The 21,285-nt window shown below is 37.3% G+C and overlaps 1 protein-coding gene across 4 annotated transcripts in view; it reads left to right on the top strand.

Moving 5' to 3' along the window:
• LOC126416565 (uncharacterized) overlaps window positions 1-21,285 on the top strand; it is a 215,516-nt gene that overhangs the window by 141,291 nt on the left and 52,940 nt on the right. For all 4 annotated transcript variants that reach the window (XM_050084311.1, XM_050084309.1, XM_050084310.1 and 1 more), the window contains 2 exons: window positions 14,767-14,817; window positions 15,048-15,113. In XM_050084311.1, the coding sequence (XP_049940268.1) occupies window positions 14,767-14,817; window positions 15,048-15,113 (117 nt within the window). The remainder of the gene's footprint in view (window positions 1-14,766; window positions 14,818-15,047; window positions 15,114-21,285) is intronic.

The raw sequence follows: 21,285 nt of genomic DNA, 5'->3' as shown, positions 1-21,285 counted from the left end.
CCTAGGGGCTGCAGAGTGAAAATCTCATTCTCATTATGATGTGATGATTCTCTTAAAAAGCTGTTTTGGCATAAATAAATGAGAAAAAAGTGTTTGAGTCATAACATAACAAACCTGATCTTCGAAAACAACTGGAAAGAAGAATAAAAAACAAATGATAATTGCTTTGTCTCTGATTGTTTCTTCCCAGTGTTTATTGTATAGTGCAAGAATGGTACAAGGGTGGTTTGAAAAGTTCTTGAGGTGGAGTAGAAAAAAAGTACTTACATCACTGAAACTTATTTATTTTTCAATGTAATCTCCATGTAGTTTAATACACTTGCTCCACCGATGTTCCAGCGAATTGAGAATTGAATCCATCTTGAAAATGAGTTTCCTCCACGCCTGCAAAATAGATGTCAACTCTGGCTATCAATTCTTTGTCTGAATTGTATCTTCATCCACCAAGAAAAATTTTCAGTTTTGGGAAGAGATGGAAGTCTGATGGAGCCATATCAGGTGAATAAGATGGGTTTGTCTTGATGGAAGATGACTTTCTTCCTTGGTACACCTGGGCGTTTTTCACATACCTTATGTTTCAATTTCTCCAGGAGGTTAGCATAGTATTCTCCAGTAACTTTTGCCCAGTGGGGAGATAATCTACAAACAGAATACCATCGCCTCCCAGAAAACTGATACCATGACCTTTCCCGCTGAAGGAATTGCTTTGTTTTCTTTGGTGGCAGAGGATCAGCATGTTTCCACTGATATGACTGTCTTTTTGTCTCTGGGGCATAGTAGCACACCCAAGTTTCATCTGTCATCACAAAAAATCTTGTTTGTTTCTCCGAAAATGTGCCAAACATTTTTCTGATATGCCCCTTCTTGTGCATTTTTGATCCAGCATCAAGAGTTGTGGCACCCATCTTGCAGATAACTATTTCATTTCTAATTTTTAAGTTAAAACATAATATACCCTTTCAGATGACATCTGGCAAGCATGAGCAATTTCATGCACTTTCAGTCAGCGATCCTCTGTGACCATTTTGTGCACTTTTGCAATGATTTCTGTAGTTGTAACACTTCTTGGCCGACCACTGTGCGATCATCACCATAGCGCTCCCAACCAAATTTAAATTCATTTATCCACTTGGCAACAGTTGAATATGAAGGAGCAGAATCCCCCAGTGTATTCTGTAAATAGACATGAATGTCCTTTGCTTTCATACCTTTTTTTACAAAATACTTAATCACTGCTCGAATATCGATTTTTTTTCTATCTTTGTAAATCACTATGTGGGAACAACAACAGAGCCATGTTACTGCCACACCTCTCTTCCAAGAACACTGACGTGGCACGCGTTTACAGGCAACAGTCCACTGAATATCACGTGAACAACTCGTTATGCTAGCGCTGACCTCTCTTGGTGATTCCGTGAACTTTTCAAACCACTCTCGTAAATTCTAAAACCTGAAATGCACTAACTTTGACTGATGTTCCACTTCATGGCTTGCTGATATAGCAAGGACTATTACATCATGTAATTACTCAGGTGTAACAGTTTGTTTGGGTATTAAGTGGATTGATTACATAACTTTCTGGCATCAGCTAGAGTCAACCAAAAATTGGCCACCAATTGTGAAAATCCAGCAGTAGGCACTGGAGCACTGCTACCTCAACATCCTGGCACTCGGCAGTCTGCCTTATGACGGACCATCCAGCTTGATGTACAGCACCTGGGGGAGTGCTTTCCAGGTGGACATGACAACTAGCTGGGCTTTTCTGCCCTATCAACACCATCTGTATGAGTTTATCTGGGTCTCCAGCTCAGATGAAGATCACTTGCACTGAGGCTTGCTCTGGGAATGTGTCTCACATCATCTCCAGCTTATTTAACCTGGATAGATGGAAACTGTTTCTTAAATGTATCCTGGTACCTCTCAGCTCCCCTTACTTACATCTCCACTAGTTTTACTCTTCCTTCTGTCTCTGATTCCTTGCACTTTCCCTTCTCTGCTCCACTATTTACATTTTCCTTTTATGTTCCTACTCCACTACTCGTTTTTTTGTCCTCAAACTGTAGTAATACTTCTTGCCCATTCCTTGCTATTTATTAGTCTTAATTCACTTCGTTTTATATTTATTTACTGCCATTTGGTATTTATTTCCTTGGCTTCTCTCCATCTCATTTCTGCACTATTCCCATTCTCATTCTGCTGAATGGACTGTTCCTACCAATATTTAACTTAGGGAATTATCTTTGTAACTTGATTTTTCCTACCATGATTCTCTTTCACTATCTGTTCATCTCCCCGTTACTTACATTTTGTAACTTCCATCCTTTCACATACTAGACACACATTTATGCCAGTTATTCTGTAGTACATAAAGCATGTGCAAATTTATGAGTTTAAACATTCAGTTATAAAGAGGAATGAGAGTTTGAAAGAATAATAAAGTAGTTATCTTTCCTTTTTATTTGTCTCCCCATTGCTCAGCATGTTGTGATAAATATGAGCAGATGTTTATTTTCCATAATTCAAATAAGGAAGAGAGGAGAAGAATGTGAATTTGACCATTTCTTCTCATACATGTCTGCTCCTCTCCCTGTTGGCAGAAGCCTGTCCTCTCCTGTGCACTAATCAGGCAGAGCAGGTGCTCATAAATAGTCAATATCACACCAAACCCTAGGCATTGAAGGTGTACATTTAGGTGTCTGTGGGTTTGCATTCATGAGACCATACGAAGTTCTTCAAATGTATTTCTTTATTTTTGTGTGTCATATGTGAGTGAGTGTTGCTTATCAATCAACTGCAGAAGAGTAAGTGCCTTTCCCAACTTGTTGTTGTTGTGTCTGCTCTGGAATTCCCTTTGACATGGAAATACCTAAATGAAAGGAAAGGTTTCAAGTACAGGATGTTATTTTACAAAGTATGATAATTAACTTCGGTGGGCAGCAGAAATCACTTTCGGATGGTACTAGTTTTACCTTTATTCAGCCTGTTTCAAAAGTTGTGTCGTTTCAGGAGACTGAGAAAATTAGTTGCTTTTTTAGAATCTCTCATTAAATCTGGATTGAATCAGGCAATATGAAACAAATTGAAGGAATAACTGCATGAATTACAACTAGTGATGTTGATTGGTAGCCTTGCTGGACATTGTTTGGAAAATACATCATCAATCTGTGTGGCTGCTATAACATCTTGTGGTGGCACTATGAGCCACAGCCTACCAAGGGGCACTTCAGTATTTGTGCATGCTCATGTAGTATACTAATATTGGTGAGCCCTTCTTTATGGCATGTGCTGTACTCTGAACGGCATTTGTTTTGCTTAATCAGACTGTACCTTTATTTGCTGTGGTAGAGACATGCTTGGGCTTGGACTTTGTAACTCCTCTTTTCTCACATGATAGTAAAACTATTGTTTGTTAGCACATTAAATTCAAATGGAATTGAATATTTATATATGCTCTACCCCAGATTCAATGAGAATTGGTCTTATAAAAAGTTACAAATTAACTTTATTCTCACTGGAGTTGAGTTGTTGTAGCTGTTCACATTAATCTCCACAAAGTTTCTTTGAATTGTAGTACTTGTTTTGATTTGGTTAAATCAAGGAATTACAATTTCATTCCCAGATTCCATTTCTCTGAGGTTGTTCTTCATCCACGCACTCTACAATACCATTTCTAACACTAGTTGGGTATTACTGAACAGTGAGCAGATCAAAATTAGTCACAACTACCAAGACATAGAAAAAGCTCCCTCAGTAAAAATCTTAGGATTCAGTCTAGATGAAAATTTGAGCTGGCAGGCACACATTGTGTACCTAACAAACAAACTGTGCAGCTTTGCATTTGCAGTGGAAATACTATCAAACACAGCTGACATGAATACCCAAATAGTAGCATATACAAGCTACTCTGAATTTATTATTAGGAATGGTATTGCTTTTCAGGGCGACTTGACAAACATAGTGTGTGTACTAAAATTACAGAAAAAATCATTTGAAATATGTGCCCTGTCAGTCATTTTGATCGTTATTTAGAAAACTTAAACTAATAATCAACCATTTCTGTACATATTTATGAGATTATTATCTTTTTGTGTATCAGACATGAATTGTTTGATGGGAACTATATTGTTCACTCATATGTACAAGAAACAAAGAAAATTACATGCTTCCCACCCACCACTTCAATTGTATGCCTGGAGACCTCAATACATGGGGATGAAAATTCATAAAAAATTAAAAGTGAATAAGTTAATGCAGATGAATTTAGGTTCACTTAAAAGAAAGCTAAATGAGGTATTGATACTGAAATCTTATTTCTCAGTGGATCAATTCATGCAAGAGCAACTGGAAATATGAGCTCAATACAATGTGGTACACACCTCAGTAAATATCATTTTAGTGTTGTGTTATCATGTATTAGTGTAAAAAATCATTCAAACTGGTTTGTAAATTTTTGAACTGTCTGTTGTTTGCAAACCAAATGGATTGCTAATATATGCCATTAGATGAATAAACCACAGTTCCACAATTCCATTGTCCTACATTTTAAATGTTCTGACTGAGTTTCACATGAAATTATCCCAACTGCAACATATGACAAACTTCTCATTTATAAAAAAATATTTTTTATTATTTTATTTTATTATTATTATTTATTTATTTTTATAAAAAATAAAATAAGTAAATGGTTTTTCATTTCTTTCAAACTTGAAAAACTTGTGTTTTTATCAACCTGACTTAGCTGTATTGTTGTGTTTAAATTTCAGTATAATAAAAATGCCAAATTTAGCAGTTTGATGGCACAAAAACACTGAAGCAATTCTACCTATTACCAAATGATTAAGACAACTGTTTTTTTTGTCTAGAATAATATTTGTTGAAAAGAGGTGAATTATGTTGTAGGTCCTATGTCTTGTATACAAGGTTACATTTTACTACATATGAGTCCCTCACTAGGGTCATCAGAACATTATCATTGTCTAGTAACAAACACTATCTGGACAATTGCATTGCAATGGTGATAAGGTTTCTTACTGTGATTTTCCCATCTTGAGGTTGATGAACTTACCTGTTTACAAGTTTATAATGACACATGTATTAATGTGCTTGCACTGAGTTTCAAGTGGAAATAACTGTTTAGTGTTGTTTATAGATGAAGTATCTAGCTAATTGTGCGAAGAACCTTTGATATAGGACACATGAACATTGCCAAGGTACGAAATATTAGTTCTTGTCAGTAGCTGTAACATCTGCTTAAATTCAAAGATGACTATCAGTGAAATGAGACATTGTGAAGGAATGGAAGTATTTCAGAAGAGAGTCAGGTACACATAACCTAATAACACAGAATTAGTCATATAAAATAAGTATAAGATGGAATTGTCCAGGTTATAATATTTTAAATTCAGGTGTTTTGCATTTACAGATGAGTATCTAATAGTCTCCTTATGATTTTATTGAAGTAATGGTGAAAAAGCTTTATTGTTTCTAACACTGTGCTTAAATAGATACATGAAATAATTTATGCAAATGATCTAAACTAATGAAATTGTGTTCAGGAATGTGTAAATGAACATATACAAGTTTTATAAGAAACCAGCTTGTCTTTGACATCTCAGAATGAACTTGGTTCATTAATGGAAATAACAAAATGTTTTGATAACTGACTATGATAACTTGGGCACTATTTCAAAAATAGTTCTGAGTGGTAGAGTAGTGAGAAAACCATTTTCATAACATTTATGTTATCTATGTTGAAAAACTACTTTTTACATAAAGGTTATGTCAGGTGTTGATATTAAAATAGTAAGCTGACAGCTTTTCCTGATATCAAAATAATTCAGATGTTAGTAATTCATCTTAATATTGCATTGATACAAATTGTAATATTAACAATTAAACCACCTCATTGATATTTGTCTTTTATGGTATTGACTAATGAAATACTTTTGTGTAGAGTAATTATTTAACTCTGATGCTATCATAGCAGTGTCCTCCTATAATGTACTAATCTGATATCAGTAAGTATCAAATAGATATCAGCTTGTTGTGAGTTTAAGCAGATTTACTTTATTTGCAACATTAAACACCATAACATAACTTGACATTTTGCAGTCCAAACAACTAGATATGAACACCAGCAGAACACTTAAGAAAAGCAAAGAATAAATGCATGTTAGAGATCAAATGATGTGGAATATACACTTTGTGTTTGGCTCATGCTTGTCACTACATTGCATGATAACTTCACCCCTCCTCCCTTAATGATAACAGTGTTGTTGTTGTTGTGGTCTTCAGTCCTGAGACTGGTTTGATGCAGCTCTCCATGCTACTCTATCCTGTGCAAGCTTTTTCATCTCCCAGTACCTACTGCAACCTACATCCTTCTGAATCTGCTTAGTGTATTCATCTCTTGGTCTCCCTCTACGGTTTTTACCCTCCACGCTGCCCTCCAATACTAAATTGGTAATCCCTTGATGCCTCAGAACATGTCCTACCAACCGATCCCTTCTTCTGGTCAAGTTGTGCCACAAACTTCTCTTCTCCCCAATCCTATTCAATACTTCCTCATTAGTTATGTGATCTACCCATCTAATCTTCAGCATTCTTCTGTAGCACCACATTTCGAAAGCTTCTATTCTCTTCTTGTCCAAACTATTTATTGTCCATGTTTCACTTCCATACATGGCTACACTCCATACGAATACTTTCAGAAATGACTTCCTGACACTTAAATCAATACTGGATGTTAACAAATTTCTCTTCTTCAGAAACGCTTTCCTTGCCATTGCCAGCCTACATTTTATGTCCTCTCTACTTCGACCATCATCAGTTATTTTGCTCCCCAAATAGCAAAACTCCTTTACTACTTTAAGTGCCTCATTTCCTAATCTAATTCCCTCAGCATCACCCGACTTAATTAGACTACATTCCATTATCCTTGTTTTGCTTTTGTTGATGTTCATCTTATATCCTCCTTTCAAGACACTGTCCATTCCATTCAACAGCTCTTCCAAGTCCTTTGCTGTCTCTGACAGAATTACAATGTCATCGGCGAACCTCAAAGTTTTTATTTCTTCTCCATGAATTTTAATACCTACTCCGAATTTTTCTTTTGTTTCCTTTACTGCTTGCTCAATATACAGATTGAACAACATCGGGGAGAGGCTACAACCCTGTCTTACTCCCTTCCCAACCACTGCTTCCCTTTCATGTCCCTCGACTCTTATAACTGCCATCTGCTTTCTGTACAAATTGTAAATAGCCTTTCGCTCCCTGTATTTTACCCCTGCCACCTTTAGAATTTGAAAGAGAGTATTCCAGTCAACGTTGTCAAAAGCTTTCTCTAAGTCTACAAATGCTAGAAACGTAGGTTTTCCTTTCCTTAATCTTTCTTCTAAGATAAGTCGTAAGGTCAGTATTGCCTCACGTGTTCCAGTGTTTCTACGGAATCCAAACTGATCTTCCCCGAGGTTGGCTTCTACTAGTTTTTCCATTCGTCTGTAAAGAATTCGTGTTAGTATTTTGCAGCTGTGACTTATTAAGCTGATAGTTCGGTAATTTTCACATCTTTCAACACCTGCTTTCTTTGGGATTGGAATTATTATATTCTTCTTGAAGTCTGAGGGTATTTCGCCTGTTTCATACATCTTGCTCACCAGATGGTAGAGTTTTGTCAGGACTGGCTCTCCCACGGCCGTCAGTAGTTCCAATGGAATATTGTCTACTCCGGGGGCCTTGTTTCGACTCAGGTCTTTCAGTGCTCTGTCAAACTCTTCACGCAGTATCATATCTCCCATTTCATCTTCATCTACATCTTCTTCCATTTCCATAATATTGTCCTCAAGTACATTGCCCTTGTATAGACCCTCTATATACTCCTTCCACCTTTCTGCTTTCCCTTCTTTGCTTAGAACTGGGTTTCCATCTGAGCTCTTGATATTCATACAAGTCGTTCTCTTATCTCCAAAAGTCTCTTTAATTTTCCTGTAGGCGGTATCTATCTTACCCCTAGTGAGATAGGCCTCTACATCCTTACATTTGTCCTCTAGCCATCCCTGCTTAGCCATTTTGCACTTCCTGTCGATCTCATTTTTGAGACGTTTGTATTCCTTTTTGCCTGTTTCACTTACTGCATTTTTATATTTTCTCCTTTCATCAATTAAATTTAATATTTCTTCTGTTACCCAAGGATTTCTACTAGCCCTCGTCTTTTTACCTACTTGATCCTCTGCTGCCTTCACTACTTCATCCCTCAAAGCTACCCATTCTTCTTCTACTGTATTTATTTCCGCCATTCCTGTCAATTGCTCCCTTATGCTCTCCCTGAATCTCTGTACAACCTCTGGTTCTTTTAGTTTATCCAGGTCCCATCTCCTTAAATTCCCACCTTTTTGCAGTTTCTTCAGTTTTAATCTACAGGTCATAACCAATAGATTGTGGTCAGAGTCCACATCTGCCCCTGGAAATGTCTTACAATTTAAAACCTGGTTCCTAAATCTCTGTCTTACCATTATATAATCTATCTGATACCTTTTAGTATATGATAACAGTATCTTCTGTTAAAATGGACATGACCTCCAGATTGTATAATGACAGGCTTTGTGCTAGCCACTGTTGAGTTGTCAGTGTGAGCATCTGAAGTCTGTTGTGGCTGGTCCATGAGGGCAGTGGAGCATCGAGCAAGTCAGTCCTATCAATGGAAGGTCTATCTGTTGATGCCTTTGTATCTCTGTAGCAGGTGCTGAGGGCAGATTTAAAGTGGTCCATAGAGATTGTTGTTGGCATTCCCACAACACCAACCTTAAACATCACTTGCACTCTGCTGATAACTGGATAGGGCCTTTCATATGATGGGTGCAGTGGCTTGTGTACTGTGTTGTGTCAGACAAAGACTTGATTGAGGTGGTGAGTCTGTTCATCCCTCAGGGCAATGGGACTTAGCTGCCAAATTTGTGAATGCAGACTGTGGCTGAAATATGATGCCTCAACGAGGTTGTTTGGCATGTTTTTGAGGAACCTGCAGGGCAGCCAAATTGGTTGACCATAGACCTGCTCTGCATTCATGGCTTTTTGGTCTTCCTTGACTGATGTGCAGAGGCCCAAACAGATGATTGGTAGTGATTTTGCCCATTAGTCCGAGTCATGACAAGGAAGGGGTAATTTTAATTGTCTGTGCATGCATTTTACTAATCCATTCTCTGCTGGATGGTATGCTGCAGTCCTAACACACTTCATGCCCAGTAGTACGGTGATTGCTCTGAATAGGTTTGACGTGAACAGTTCACCTTGGTCAATAGTAATATGTAGCAGTACTCTGAAATAGGCAATCCATCCATAAAAGAATGTGGTTACAACTGTTTCTGTGCCAGTGTCAACCATAGGGAACACTTCAGGCCAGCAAGTGAAGCAGTCAATGACTGTTAGGCAGCATGTACATCCTTTGAATGGTGGGAGAGGGTGGACAGTGCCCAGATTTACATAGTTGAATCGCTGGTTCAGTGGGACAAATGTGTCAAGGGATTCTTTGGCATGATGATGGATTTTATTACATTGACTTGTTACACACTTGTGCACAATGTCTCACAGTTTTTGTTCATTTTGACCACATGTACACACACTTCACTAGACTCACCATACTACAAACCCCGGGATGAGTTAAGTTGTGTAATTATGCTATTGCCTGCTGATGAAAGTTACTGGTCACAAAGAGTCTTGGTTTTGCTTAGCAACCTAACAGTATAACAATGCACTTATTGATGGTAATTGGACATGATGGAGATGCAGACCAGATGGTTGTGACAGTAAATCATATAGATCAACGTCAGATTACTGTGCCAAACCAAGTGCTTCAAAAGCTATCATATGTGTGATGAGTTCCATCCAAGAGAGAGCATCCACTGTTATATTCAGTTCTCCCTCAATATGGATAATGCAGGAGGTGAACTGTCCTACATAATAAAGTTGGCACAGTTGGCATGGTGATGGTGTGCCTGGTCACTGACTGAAAGGGTGCATCATGGCTTGTCATCTGGGACCAGTGTAAACTGTTGTCTCTCAAGCCTATGGTAGAACTTCTCAATGGTGGCACATGCTGCATGTAATTCACAATCATGGTTTACCCAGCTCTGTTATGATGATGATAACTTATGGCTGAAAAATTCAAAGGGCTGCCAGTGTACATCTTCTCAGTGATGCAGTATGGTACTAATTATAGAGGTACATGTGTAGACCATTAGAGCAAGAGGCACCTGCAGAACTGGGTGTGCTAACAGAATAGCACCTGCAATGGTGATCTTCATTCTGGCAAATGTCAACTCGGCCTCACTAGTCCACAGCAGTTTATCATTTACTTTTGGTGACCCTTGTAGCAAGTCACTCGAAGGAGTATCTAAGAATGTGTGGCTGCAGATGAATCAGCAGTAAAATTTGATGTTGCTGAGAAATCGTTGCAACTCTCAAACTGTTGAAGTCTGTGGGAAGATAGTGATGGCCTCAGCCTTATCCTGTAGTGGCCATATTCTGTGGGCATTGATGGTATAACCCAGGAATTGGACCACAGCTGCTCCAAATTGCACTTTGACAGATTGATAAATGATCCAGTTGAATGGAGATAACTAAAAGCTTGGTGTAAGTGTGTTGGTTGTTGTCATGCCTGACTTTGTCCATGAACTATTGAAAAGATGTGTGCAGTACTTTATAGTTCGAGAGGCATTCTGGAAAATTCATAGAGTCTGATTGAGGTGCAGACAGCAGTTTTAGCTATATCATCTGGAGCAACAGGTATCTGATAGAATGCATGTACCAAGTCCAATGTGGAGAAAATGCTTCTGCCATGGATACTGAAAGCAATGTCTTCAATGTGCAGCACTAGATAATGAGCAGGGATAGTCCTGGTGTTGGGCTGTCTATAATCCCTACGTGGGTCTATCTGTTATTCTTCATCAGGACTACATGGAGTGGAGATGCCCAGCTACTGCTCGATAAGCAGCAAATTCCTTGTGCAGGCATGAAGAAACTCCTGCTTTGCTACTTACAACTTTTCTGCTCTGTTAAATGATGAGGTCAAGTGTGTACTGGCGATACTAACATGGTCAGTATGTAATACATCATCGAATGCGTTACTGAGTGATTTCCAGGAACTGCTTCAGTAGTTATACAAACAGAGAATCATGTGTGAACGTCCGCACTGTGGTATCATCTGCAAATATACACATCCATGACTAACTAAGTTTGTAGTAGTGTCAAGGAGGGAACCATGATGGAGGTCATGGAAGAGTCCATAGAAAGGAAAAAAGTGTGGCTTGAGAACAGAGTATACCACATCTGCCCCAACAAACTGCCACTTGAACTTATGAAGGAGGCCTAGATATAGTACCAGTATGACATGACCATACACCAGAAAGGTGGCACCACTAGTGGTGAATAGGTGGTGAATAGGTCATCACTGTTGTAGTGAGTAGCTGGCCAGATGGATATACTGACACATCAGCACTTGTGCCCACTAAGAACTGCAACTTCATGTAATGTTTCAAGATGAGCAGTTGACAATTGTCATCTGAGGAGCCAATCACCATAATTAGTGACTTCGTGATTCATTTCCCATCTCACACAGGGGACTGCATTTCCTTACCTCTGAACTAAACCATCTATGGTACCAACAGACTCTCATGGTGAGATGAGAGCATCAGCACTTCCTTGATGTGCAGTGATGATGGGACTGGTGACTGAAACACTGTGTCTGCAGGTTAGCAATTTGTGCAATAAGTTTGTGTGAATGTGGCCAGATTGCTGGTGCATGCTGTCAGTATCTTCTGTGCATTAAGTGGAAGATGGGTCAGTAAGATATTCTATAAAATGTTCTTGTTAATGGCTTTACTCACTAGAGTCTACAGGTAGTGCAGTAACTGCAAAGGAATGCAAACGCTTAGTTCTTCAGTGCAGAGTAACTTCTCTAGCTGTTTTGTTTCTGATTGTGATGGGCAGATGAGGAAGGCATTCATGATGGTCATGTAACAATGATGCTAGAATGTCCAGCACCTCTGTAGCCATGTCATCATTTAAAGCAGTGACAATGTAGCTGTATTTTGTGCCATCAGCAGTTATGTGAGCTAGCACAAACTGAATCTCTAGATGCAAGAACCATAAAACCAAGTTCTGTTGCCAGAATGATAGTGGCTTAACCATAACATGATGGATAAATGTGCCTGTAGGCTGGTCAACAGTTGATGGTTGCATTCCAAACTTATGATGGTGAAATACGTAGAAGATGCATGGCATGGTTGATGCAGATGTTCCTTATGTAGCACATGATGCAGTATGGTAACACTGGATATCACATTGGGATCACCAAAATGTTGTAGATTTAAAACATTTACTTTCTTCACAACATAAAATACTGTAACTATGACTTGACATTTTTCAGTCCAAGCGACTAAATACGAGCAACAATAGAATACTTACAAAAAGCAAAGAATAAATGCGTGTCAGAGATTATACATTTTGTGTTTGGCTTATGCTTGTCACTATGCTGCACAGTTACCTCAGATGTATCTCAGAGATTATACAATGAGAAGTATACACTTTGTGTTTAGCTCATGCTCATCACTAAATAGCATTAATTCAAGCTCTTCACATCTCTTGTCATGCAGTCTCATGTTTATTTACTGCATATTGTAATAATTTTGTGCCTGCAGTGTTGTATGAAGCTATAGTCCAACCAAGAGGATTTGTATTTAAAAAAAAAAGGAAAAAAAGAAAATAAAAAATTGTGTAATGTCAGCTAAAGCAAAATAGAAAACAGAGGCATTGTCTACTTTTTGTATTATCTCTTCTTTGCCCTCTCTATCTTTTATTATTTCTTTCTTTTTATCATTAATTTTTCTCCCATTTTTCCTATCTGCTTGTTCTGACTCATTGACTACCAACCTTCTCACAGTATATTTTTGTTGGTAGTTTCTGATTCATGTTACCACATAGAATGTTCTTTGTTCTCATTTTCTCCATTTTTTCCATTACCATTGTTTTATTAAAAGTTTTATGAGGGTTGACTGAAAAGTAATGCCTCCACCTTCATAAATCTTCAACAGTTGGCAGCACTGGTATGTGGTAAGACTCTTCTCTACAGCTCCAGCTGGTGGGAAGCCTTAGCATTGAATGGTTGTGTTGTCACAGTGTAAAGTATGGAATCCTTCGCAGATGGTCAGTCAATGCGATTTAAGCAATGTGAGGTCATTGAATTCTTAACAGCAGAAGGTGTCATCCTAAAGAAAATTCGTCAGAGAATGAAAGCTGTTTATGTGATTGTGTTGATGTGAGTACTGTGCGTTGTTGGGCAAGTGAGTTTAAAGATGTTGAGGTGGGAACATCTGACCTGTGTGACAAACAAAGATTTGGACATTCTGTGACAGCAACCATGGAGTTTCACAAGCAAAATGTTGACAGATTGATTCACGACAATCGCCATATCACTCAGAGAGAAATTTCAAGCACAATCAGCATTTCACAAGAACATGTGGGTCAAATTATTGCTTTGCTTGGCTATTGGAAGATCTGTGCATGATGGGTACCCTGGATGATGGCTCCTGAAATGAAAGCGCACAGACCTGAAATTTGCAAGAACTTCTCTCACATTATGGGAATAAAGGTGACACCTTTCTCCATTCAATTGTGACATGAGATGAAATGTGGGTACACCATTATGATCAGGAGACGAAACGTCAGTCTAGGAATATCGACACCAAGACTCACCCCAGAAAAAGAAATTCAAGATGCATCCCTCAGCTGGAAAAATCATGCCCACAGTGTTCTGGGTTGCAGATGGTGTTATTCATGTTGATTTCCCTGATCATGGAACAATAATAAATTCAGAGTGTTACATCACATCACTGCAAAATCTGAAATGACAGCTATCAAGGATCCGATAGGAAAAGGGAAATGTTTTCCTGCAGCTTGACAATTCCAAACCATACATTTCATGCGCCACTGCAGCAGAACTTCAGAGACTGAATCTCACTACCATACAGCATCCTCTATACAGTCCAGATTTAGCATCGTCTGACTGCAATCTATTCCTGATAATGAAAGACGATCTGCAGGGACATTATTATGCTTCTGATGGACACTGAGAGTACTGTGAGACAATGGTTGCAGAAACAGAGTGTAGACTTCTTGTGTGATGGCTTCAGAAAACTTGTTAATTGTGGGCAGTAATGTATCCAACTGACTGGTGATTACGTGGAAAGTGAAAACAGGTAATTAATGATCACATTCTAAGGATTATTTCTGCATTTGATTTATTAAAATATTCTTATCCAAAGCCAATTAATGAAGGTGGAGGCATTACTTTTCATTCTACCATCATATATGTCTTTCTGCTCTTCAAAATAAAGTTGTTAATGGTCTTCCTCCTCATTTGATTCAACAGTATTACAGCATTACCATTTACCTTTACAGAGTTCGATATTCTATTTCTGAGTATTTATTTTTAAAGAGAAGAATTTATTGTGTTATCAACTGACTTTCCATGTATGTTGTTCTGTTTTCAAATGCTAATCAATACAATAGTTCATTTTTATTGGAAAAAGGTATTTGCATTACATAATGTTTCAGAGACATACTCATATTTACTAAATTATGATGTTTTGCATTCAGTGTTCCATGCTTCACTTTCTGCAAATCAAACAGTGATCCAGTTCTTTTAGTTTTACATATTGCAAATAAAATCTTTCATGAAAAATTATAAATCAGAGCCAATCTTTTTAATTTCAGAGCAACCATTCACTGAAATTGGGAAGAGGGCAAGTGATCATGTTTTTAAACGTAAGTTTTGATTAGATTAATGGTCTCAACTGTTATTTTCAATTTATAGAAAAAATTCATTGTAATCAATACCTATGTAGAATTGAAATGATGAATGTAAAATCCAGAGTAGTTAGATTTATTTTGTATGAAAAGAAAAATAATGTACATTATGAACTGCTTTGTGACTATAGTTGTTGTTGCACAAACATTTATTTATGTTTGTCAGCCAAAAGATATTACATTTCCAGATTACATGCTGAACCGAGAAAAACCAGAAGAGATTACTGATGGAGAAACGGATGACACAAACACAGGTACTACAAAATATTTTGCTTTTAATAACCTTGTGAATTCATGCTTTCTTGCTCTCTCTCTTTATATATATATATATCTCTCTCTCTCTTTCTGTCTCTGTCTCTCTCATTACTAATTTTGAATATAGTTTTTCTACTTTATTTTATTTTGAATGTATATAGACGTAAATGCTTGCAGATGATCTCATGCCACCCATATTGAGCTACAGATTTTTTTCCTTGCCTTTCCTCATATTTGTTTGTTAAATGTTCACATTGCTCAGTGGAAATATTTAGACAGGAATGGCTGGTATTCCAGTTTTGTATAAAATATGCCCTCCTCTCCCTCAAATTTGTAAAATGATAATAATAATAATACACACACACACACACACACACACGCACACACACACACACACAGAGAGAGAGAGATCGTACAATTCATTGAAACATAGCACACACATCCTTCCTCATCTTTGGTTGCTATCTTTATTGCAAGAGCTACTTTCTTCTCAGTCTCAGTGCACTCAGGTGTTGAGTGATTGAGATACTGTAATGAAGGTCAGTGCAAAGAGGTCCAGTGTCCAGATCACAGTGCAATACAAGTAATTGGAACTTAGTAAAAGAATTACAATGAAGATGTTAATAATTATTTTACAAAAGTACATTTCTAACATTTGTATTTTATGGGCACCAGAACAAGGCTTCATTAGCACTGGATTTTTGTCCCTTTCCATTGCTACCTCTTTGTCTCTTTATTCTCACTGTTTCCTTCCATGTGTTCCTCCCGTCCCCTCACTACTTCCTTGTTCACTTCATCTGTCCCACCCTACAACAGCCTTAACAACACTTAGCATAAGTATGTAAATGTATGCATACTGAAGTACATAAGATAATTCTAATTGCAGCCAAGCATAGTCACAAGAAAATCATTTTCACAGCTAATATATTTACAGACGAATGGAAAAACTGGTAGAAGCAGACCTCGGGGAAGATCAGTTTGGATTCCGTACAAATGTTGGAACACGTGAGGCAATACTAACCTTACGACTTATCTTAGAAGAAAGATTAAGAAAAGGCAAACCTACGTTTCTAGCATTTGTAGACTTAGAGAAAGCTTTTCACAATGTTAACTGGAATACTCTCTTTCAAATTCTGAAGGTGGCAGGGGTAAAATACAGGGAGCAAAAGGCAATTTACAATTTGTACAGAAACCAGAAGGCAGTTATAAGAGTCAAGGGGCATGAAAGGGAAGCAGTGGTTGGGAAAGGAGTGAGACAGGGTTGTAGCCTCTCCCCGATGTTATCCAATCTGTATATTGAGCAAGCAGTAAAGGAAACAAAAGAAAAATTCGGAGTAGGTATTAAAATTCATGGAGAAGAAGTAAAAACTTTAAGGTTCGCTGATGACATTGTAATTCTGTCAGAGACAGCAAAGGACTTGGAAGAGCAGTTGAACGGAATGGACAGTGTCTTGAAAGGAGGATATAAGATGAACATCAACAAAAGCAAAATGAGGATAATGGAATGTAGTCAAATTAAATCGGGTGATGCTGAGGGAATTAGATTAGGAAATGAGACACTTAAAGTAGTAAAGGAGTTTTGCTATTTAGGGAGTAAAATAACTGATGGTCGAAGTAGAGAGGATATAAAATGTAGACTGGCAATGGCAAGGAAATCGTTTCTGAAGAAGAGAAATTTGTTAACGTCGAGTATAGATTTAAGTGTCAGGAAGTCGTTTCTGAAAGTATTTGTATGGAGTGTAGCCATGTATGGAAGTGAAACATGGACGATAACTAGTTTGGACAAGAAGAGAATAGAAGCTTTCGAAATGTGGTGCTACAGAAGAATGCTGAAGATAAGGTGGGTAGATCACGTAACTAATGGGGAGGTATTGAATAGGATTGGGGAGAAGAGAAGTTTGTGGCACAACTTGACTAGAAGAAGGGATCGGTTGGTAGGACATGTTTTGAGGCATCAAGGGATCACAAATTTAGCATTGGAGGGCAGCGTGGAGGGTAAAAATCGTAGAGGGAGACCAAGAGATAAATACACTAAGCAGATTCAGAGGGATGAAGGTTGCAGTAGGTACTGGGAGATGAAGAAGCTTGCACAGGATAGAGTAGCATGGAGAGCTGCATCAAACCAGTCTCAGGACTGAAGACCACAACAACAACAACAGCTAATATATGCATCTCACATTTCTGTGTTGAAGGGCATAGAACTCAGTTATTACACAAAACTTACATTATGTGATATATTTTTTAAATATATTCAGCCGTTAGCTGTAACACGAATTATTAGTAGAAAATTTTTTATGGATTCTTGTGGCTTATTGATAATATATCTTCCTTAATAATGGGTGTATTTGTAGATTACACTAAGTGATTTTTATGGCTTTGTGTGTTGTTCTTGTTCACATTATTAATTTGCGCAATCAAATATCATTGAATAATCACAGAATATAGTAGTAGCCCAAAATGTGATGCATAATTGCTTACATTTTCACTGTAAGTAGCCTTCTTGGTATGGGAACCCCTGAACAATCCCAATTGTGTCTTTGACAATATGCTGTTTGTATCTTGTTGCTAAGAAGCTGCACATATGTTATCTTTTCAAAATTTGTTTAGAAGGCTGACAAAAGAGAAATGGGATGAAAGTCTGATGACATTTCTTTATGTCCTTCTTTGAGCAGAAACTTAAATTTATAATTTTACTACCAGCCATAAGGGCTACCAGTGACAAATAGCTTATTGTAAAAATAATTTAAAATATTGCTAAACTCAGAGTAACTCTCTTTAATTACGTTTGACAGTATTCTATACTAATGCCCATATTTATTTTTTTTTTTTTTTTTTTTTTTTTTTTTTTTTTTTTTTTTTTTTTTTTTTTTTTTTTTTTGTTGTAGAAATTACTTTTTATAGTGTAGCTAGGATCACATTAATGCTACTGTTGTTACTTGGAATGATTAGCCTCTGATATTCCAGTGCAGCATTTGCTCAAACTGATAATCCCATCTTACTAGTAACTGATATACAGTGGTTGTTGAAGAGCTTTACCACATTACACACATCTGATACCAGTGTATCATTTACTCTTAAACCTATCTATAAATCCTCATCTCTGATTCCAACAGTTTTCTCCGATTCTAACAGTATTCTCTTTCACTGTATTTCACATTGCATTTATTTTGTTTCTGATGTGGTTATGCTCTTCTCATAAAGAATTTGCTTTCTTCAATATTCTACAGTGTGCCTTGTGATGAGTAACAGCCCTCAGTACCGATTTGTTCCCAACTGACAGTGGCAGCTTCCTTTTTGTCCTGCAGTTATCTTCATTGATTGGGTTGTCCCTGTTGAGTTTGTACTGGATCCCCTTTAGTTCTTACTAAAATGGGCACCTGCAATATAGCTTTCCGTCCTGACCATGACTTCAGCTTCCTCTCATACTTGCAGACATAATTAACTTTGGCCTCTCATTTAATCAATGTGATTATGATCAAGATACTAATAGAAATTGAGGACAGGTGGGAAGATTGCAACAGTATATAAATAAGAATCATAGACAGAATAAAATAAACATGTATATAGAATAAAGGCATCACTTACAGATACAGGAAGGCAGTGAATCCATTAATGTGATAGCATTGAAATAAGTGGCAAAACCTTTTAAAAGTTATTGAACTTCACTTTGTAGGTGTATTCCTGTGTGTGACATTGTAGAAGCTCATAGAAAGACTTGGTTTTAATGGAAATCACCATCTTGAGTAGAATTAATAGCATTTTACTGCACCTAGGTATTGACTTGCAAACACCAAGTAGAAATCATCTGTCAGTTGCCCTCATATCACACACAAAACTGACATGGAAATTTGCACTCTCTTTAGTCACTGAAGTTTCTGAATCATTTTTTAGCCTCAAGCACTTCTTTTTGTTTACCTGGAGTGACTGTATTTTTTGTATCACTTTACCACCATTCCTTGATACCACCTATGGATTACTGATAGTCTGAGGACACCCTGCTTCTTCCTTTTGATTATTAATTTAAATTTTTATTTTGTTAAAACTTTAATTTCCAAATCTACAGCACATCAGTTTTTATAACATTTATGTTTAGTCTTATATCATGGCTGTAAATGTAACTAATTATCTTGAAAGATTCCATTTAGTTATTTTAGTTATCATTAATCAGTATGTATACTGACATGCAAATGTAAATACACTATCACTATAAGAAGACATCCCTGTTGGAAGTTCAGTTTCACTACTTATATCTGTAGAAAGTAAAAAAAATCTTGTCAAAACTTGTTAACATCACTTTGCTAAGAAGAATGCAAGACCTTTAGTGGTTGAAGTTTGTAAAGAATAAAGAAAAACTCAAAGGGACTGAAGTAAAAAGTATGGTGAAAGCAGAAGAGCTTTTCAAATACTAAGAAATATCTGTCATTTGACAAGTGATCAAGATAGCACAGTACTTAAAATACTGTACCCTCACTTGAGCTCAAAGTGGTTCAGATACACAGCTGTACATCCAGATTTAGGTTCTCTATGGTTTTAGCAAATTACTTACACAAATTCTGGCACATTTGTTTGAAATGATATTATCAGTTTCCTTCCCTGTCATTTCCCATTTTGAGTTTGTAAATGTCCCCTAATAACCTTACCACCAAGTGAACACTGAACTCACCCACTTCTATCTTCCATTTTAAGTAGGAACAATGGCTTCAGCCTAGCTATCTTCAGTAGCTTCAATTCTTTAGAGGCAGTGAACAAAAGTGCACAGATAACTCTAGGAGTTCAGAAGCAGTCTGACGGTACCAGGGCTGCATTTGGGCATAGGATTATCTAGGACTAACCTAGTGCCTGAATAACAAAGGGGCCCACACCACAAGAATTTCATATAAAGAGGTATTTTTTGCAATAATGTGGTGTGGGTACTCTTATAAATATAAAAGACAGAGACGTAATTCTTTCATATGGGGTTATTCAGCTAAATTTTTCAGATTACAGCTGATATGAATGATCTTGGGATTCAGCTCTTGAATCCTTCCTCTCAAATTCCCAGCCAAATGTGTCACACCTCAGTTGAAAGAGTTTCTTCCATACTTTACTTCTTGTTACCAGCTATGGGTTCTGGAACTCTTGAAGCTGAATAATAGTTTTTCAGATAACTTCATTCATTAAGATATGCAGGAAACACATGAGATGTCTTATGATCTGTAGCTTGTAGCACATAGTTTACTGATTCACAACATCACAGCAAGGTCATACAACCACTGGCACACAAACCACCAGATGCCAGACACTCAGATTGGTACTAAACATTGAATCTTGATAGAGATCAACCAAAACTCCAATTTAGTTTGAACTATGTGCTGTTACCCAGCAGAATGGCCATAAACTTCAATGAAAAGTAACACCAGAACTGTGGAGTACAGGAAAATCATAATGGTGATTAATTTGTCCACATAGCTTACCTGGGGGAGTTTGTGTAGAGTTAGATCGTCATGTGTGGGGTACTGGGTTGAAACTGAACGACGACAATTTTTTTTGCTGTATTATGTGTGAAAGTGTTATATGGGACGGCTTTATATGGGACTAATAATACTTCTGCAAGTGTGATACAATTGTTATTTCATTCTGCTGTTCTGATTGTTGATGTTTATTCTGTTAAACTACAAATACATTAGCTGCTTCATCATGAGTGGTGTCTGTTCTGTCACTCATGTCTGACAGAACACCAGAACTATATATACAAATGTGCAGCTTGCTAATTTCATCTAATGAAGTGAAAGCAGACTGCCAAAAGAACATTGTTACAAACTCCAAAAAGTCCTTTTGCATTCAGGAAAATGTTTCCCCTTATAACAGTTACATGCATAAACAGTTAAAAAAATTGCCTTAAGTAGGATTTGAAGCCAGAACCCTTGGTACAATGATATTTCACTCTACCAACTCCCCCCATGGCTTTCACAATACAATCATTCACAGATATGGTTTTCCTGTCCTCTGTCATTCTGGTGTTACTTTTAATTACCGTTTGTGCATGTTCTACTGGATGACAGCACATAGAACAAACTAAATTGGTTTTTGGGTTGATACTCTATTGATGTATAACTTGTAGTACTAATCTGAGTGCCTGACTTCTGTAGGTTTGGGTGTGAGAGCATTTTAGCAGAAAATTCAAAAGTCAAA

Source organism: Schistocerca serialis, chromosome 8, assembly GCF_023864345.2.
Source record: "Schistocerca serialis cubense isolate TAMUIC-IGC-003099 chromosome 8, iqSchSeri2.2, whole genome shotgun sequence".
NCBI classification, from domain to species: Eukaryota; Metazoa; Arthropoda; class Insecta; order Orthoptera; family Acrididae; genus Schistocerca; species Schistocerca serialis.
This window is presented reverse-complemented; position numbering and strand designations above follow the sequence as displayed.